Below are 3719 nucleotides of genomic sequence, written 5' to 3'. Positions count from 1 at the left end.
GGGGGTGTCTGCAGCCAAGACCACCGGCTCTGGGGCTGCAGGGCCAGCCTGGGGCCCCCTCTCTGCACCATGATGCCCTCCTCTTGGTCTGGGGGCTGGGCTCTGTGGTGGACCGAGTGTGGGGCTCCATGGCCTCTGTGCGCAGGGTGGGGTCCAGTGTGGGCTCCTCTGCCCTCTGGGAGCAGTGGGTGGTGTGGAGGCCAGGTTCTGTCTGTGTGGATCCGGCGTCTGCTCTCCGGGGCTACTTCACCTGCAGCAAAAGCCCCGGGGTCAGGAAGGGGCTGGGGCTCTGAGACCCAGGGCCCCTGGCCAGCCGAGCTGGGGACCCCACGTCCCCGTGGCCCTGGGGAGCAAGTCCTAGTGCCTGTCCTACTCCAGGGCTGAGTGGGTGGCTCCCTCAGAGATCCTGGCCAACCCTAGGGGCCCTGGCTCTGGACATAGGGCCCCACCTGCCCGGGCCACCTGCCTTGATGAAGGTGACGAAGCCGCCGTAGACCACAGTGATGAGGAAGAGGGCCAGGAAGGTGAGCCAGAGTGGGCTGGCATCCTCCACATCCGTGCCGTCGTCGCTGCTCTCGTCCTGGCTCCACAGTGGCCAGGTGGCCAGACCTGTGGGGGAGTGGGCGCTGCTGAGGGCTGACCCACGCCCACCCCAGCACACGGCAGGCTGCTGACCACAAGAAGTCTGCCCGTGGGGCACGGCCACAGCCCCCCACACGGCTCCAGTGGCGTTGGGGCCCCGTGTGAACAACCTTCTCCCTGCGGGGCACAGATGGGGCATAGAGGGGTCACAGGGCCTGACGGGGCACAGAGGGGTCACAGGGCCCGACGGGGCATAGAGGGGTCACAGGGCCTGATGGGGCACAGAGGGGTCAGAGGGCCCGATGGGGCACAGAGGGGTCACAGGGCCTGAGGGGGCACAGAGAGGTCACAGGGCCTGATGGGGCACAGAGGGGTCACAGGGCCCGACGGGGCACAGAGAGGTCACAGGGCCTGATGGGGCACAGAGGGGTCACAGGGCCTGATGAGGCACAGAGGGGTCAGAGGGCTCGACGGGGCACAGAGGGGTCACAGGGCCCGATGGGGCACAGAGCTGGATGGGGCACAAGCACGGTGGGGCAGATGGCCTGAAGCCGGCCTTCATGCCAGCATGAGTGCGGGCGGCAGGTGGGCAGCCCTGATGCCGATGTGGATCCTCAGGCCCCGCCCTGCAGGCTGCAGCGACAGCCTCTCGTAGAAGCAGCTGCTGTGTGAGGGTGAAAGGTGAGGCCGGGCGGTGTCCCAGCAGGAGGAACGGCGTCACGAGGGCCCTGAGTCGGGAGAGTGGACGGGAGCCTTGTGTACTGCAGCGGGGAGCTGGCCGAGGTGTCCCACAGGAGGCCCGGGCAGGTCGAGGCTGGGAACCAGAGGCTTTAAGCCAGGGCCCAGTCTGTGCCTCAGAAGTCAGTCCTGCTGGACCTGGGGTGGGGGCCGGGGCAGGATGGGCCGGCCAGCTCAGAACCCTCGTGTGGAGCCGCGCTCCAGTCCAGTGGGAGGGCCCGGGGCAGGGAGGAAGTGCTAAGTCCCGGGACCCATCACCCGGCCCGGACTTCCTAGTCCCTCTTTCCATGAGCATTCATTCCCTGGGGGTCCGCCTTGAGCCTGACCAGAGGTGTGGGAGGTGGGCTCTGCAGGGCTGCCGTCCAGGAACCACTGGTCACGGCACAGGAAGTAAGCATGGAGACTGTGCTCGCCATCTGTGGGATCTAATGATGAAACAGCGATGCATCGTGGTTTCCGTTTGTCTCAGTTTTCCGCTAATGAGTTCATATTGTGTTCTGCAATGGTATGGATCCATGATTCATTGGAAAATTTTTCAAAGGCAGCAGCCCTTTGCCATGGAGAACCTGAAGGAACCTGTCCTAGACACATGGAATGCAGGGGTGAGTGGTCTGGGGGTCGGTGAGGCGGCTAAATGCGATGACAGGACCCCCTGGATGCGCTCCGTTTGGGTAAAGGCCAGGGGTCCCGGCTGCCCATGGCCCAGCCATGGAGTCAGGGAGGTCTTCTCAGATGCACAGGAGAGCTTGTGTGAATGACAGGCAGGAGCTGCCGGGGTGAGAAGGCGGGAAAGAGCTCGGGTTGGAGAAGCCACGTTGAGAAGAACTGCAGGCGAGAAAGGTCACACCCCTTCACCCGTCTCTGCTGGGGCAGCCCTTTGGGAAGAGCCCGTGAAACTGTGGGGCCGGACGTTTTTCTCAAGGCAACAGGAGCCACCCACACAGCTTAAGCCGAGAGCTCGATCGCAATTGTTTTCAGCACAAGGTCTGGGTCACCCGCGGTCTAGCTTTGTTTGCTGTTTTCACACTGACTACGGTGAAGGTTTTCTGCTTCTTTGCACGCCGAGGGAATTTTGATTGCACGCCGGCCATGGTGCACAGACAGAAAGTGAGCGTGAAGTCGATGACCCGTGTATACTTTCTGTGGAGTGAGCGCACTCTCCTCTGTCGGGCAGGGAGGGTGAGGAGCTGTGTTTTCACCAGGAGTTGAGTTGGGCTGGGTGGCGGGTTCCTTGGCTACTGGCTCCTGGCGTGGGAGTGGGGTGAGGCCCCTCCTCCTGGCGGGAAAGGCTCTGAGCCTGGACCTCTCCTGCTGTGGCCCCACCTGCTCTCAGGGGCTGCTCACAGCAGAATCCCTGGGTGGAGGGTCATGGGCCCAGGGGATTTTTCGGGGGCTAGCCTGTACCCACACCCTGGGCCAGCCTGTGTGGGAACTAAACCCTGGCTGGTTCCGTCACGTCCCTCTCGTCTTACGGATGCCCAGGCCTCTGTCCGCCTGTGTTGAGGATAAGGATACCTGCCAGCAGCCTCTTCTGACCTAGGAATTTGGGCCTGTTGGACACTGAGTCCTTGGCTCATCTGAGACTTTAAATAAACATGATTTTTACGGTTTATTTGGCATTGACCTTTTGTTACCACCAGAGTGGCTGACCTACTGGCTTCTACATCCTACGTGGAAGCAGAACTTTGATGGGTGTTTGAAGGTCACCTTGGCAGCTGAGAGGAGGGTGGGCTGAAGGGGGACAGCCCTGGGCCGTGAGACCGGCAGGGACAGGAGGACTGGGGTGGGGTCTTCGGACAGAAGGGGCCGATTCGAGGGGCGCAGGACTTGGGCGGGTGTCTTGGCTTCTGTGATGACAGAGGGCAGAGGGCCCCGGCTGCAGTCTGGGGGGCCGGGCTGACGCAGGCTTTCGGGAGATGCAGCCCGTGGTTGAGGAGCCTGGGGCCCCAGAGCAGGACCAGGAAGCAGAGGCCAGGGGCCCCCGGGGGAGCCTTCCAGCTGCTACTTTGTGAGAATGACCACCACAGCTGCAGGCCTGGGCCGAGCTGCGAGTGGCCTCCTTTGAGAAGAGGGCAGTGGCGGTGGGCTGGGCCTGGAACCGAGACGGAGGGGTGGCCTTCAGATGCAGGTGGACAGGGTGGGTGGGGGGAGCGTGGGAGTCCTTCAAGGAAAGCAGCAGGCCCCTCAGGCAGCAGTGCTAGAAGTGGGGGGCAGCTGGCCCAGCGAGGAGGAGCTGCCGTCCCGGCTGTGGAGACCCAGGCTGCCTTACAGGGAGCGGCTCTGGCCGTCCTCCTCTGGTCTGGAGGAGGGCCCACCAGGGAAGGCCCGGCGGCTGGTCAGCCCTGGGGCCGGGGCTGGTGCTGGCTGCGGCCCCTGGAGCGGGGCTTTCCCCCCGCCCC

At 63.9% G+C, this 3719-nt stretch overlaps 1 gene segment (V, D, J or C); it reads right to left on the bottom strand.

Moving 5' to 3' along the window:
• Window positions 1-3719, bottom strand: part of LOC105003451 — a 9211-nt gene continuing 5492 nt past the window's right edge. Inside the window, 2 exon segments of the C gene segment in view lie at window positions 1-250; window positions 467-609. Of these exon segments, the coding sequence occupies window positions 242-250; window positions 467-609 (152 nt within the window).

Source organism: Bison bison, unplaced genomic scaffold (assembly GCF_000754665.1).
Source record: "Bison bison bison isolate TAMUID 2011002044 unplaced genomic scaffold, Bison_UMD1.0 scf7180017857300, whole genome shotgun sequence".
Classification (NCBI taxonomy): domain Eukaryota; kingdom Metazoa; phylum Chordata; class Mammalia; order Artiodactyla; family Bovidae; genus Bison; species Bison bison.
Note: the sequence above shows the minus strand (reverse complement) of the source record. Positions and strands in the feature narration are given on the sequence as shown.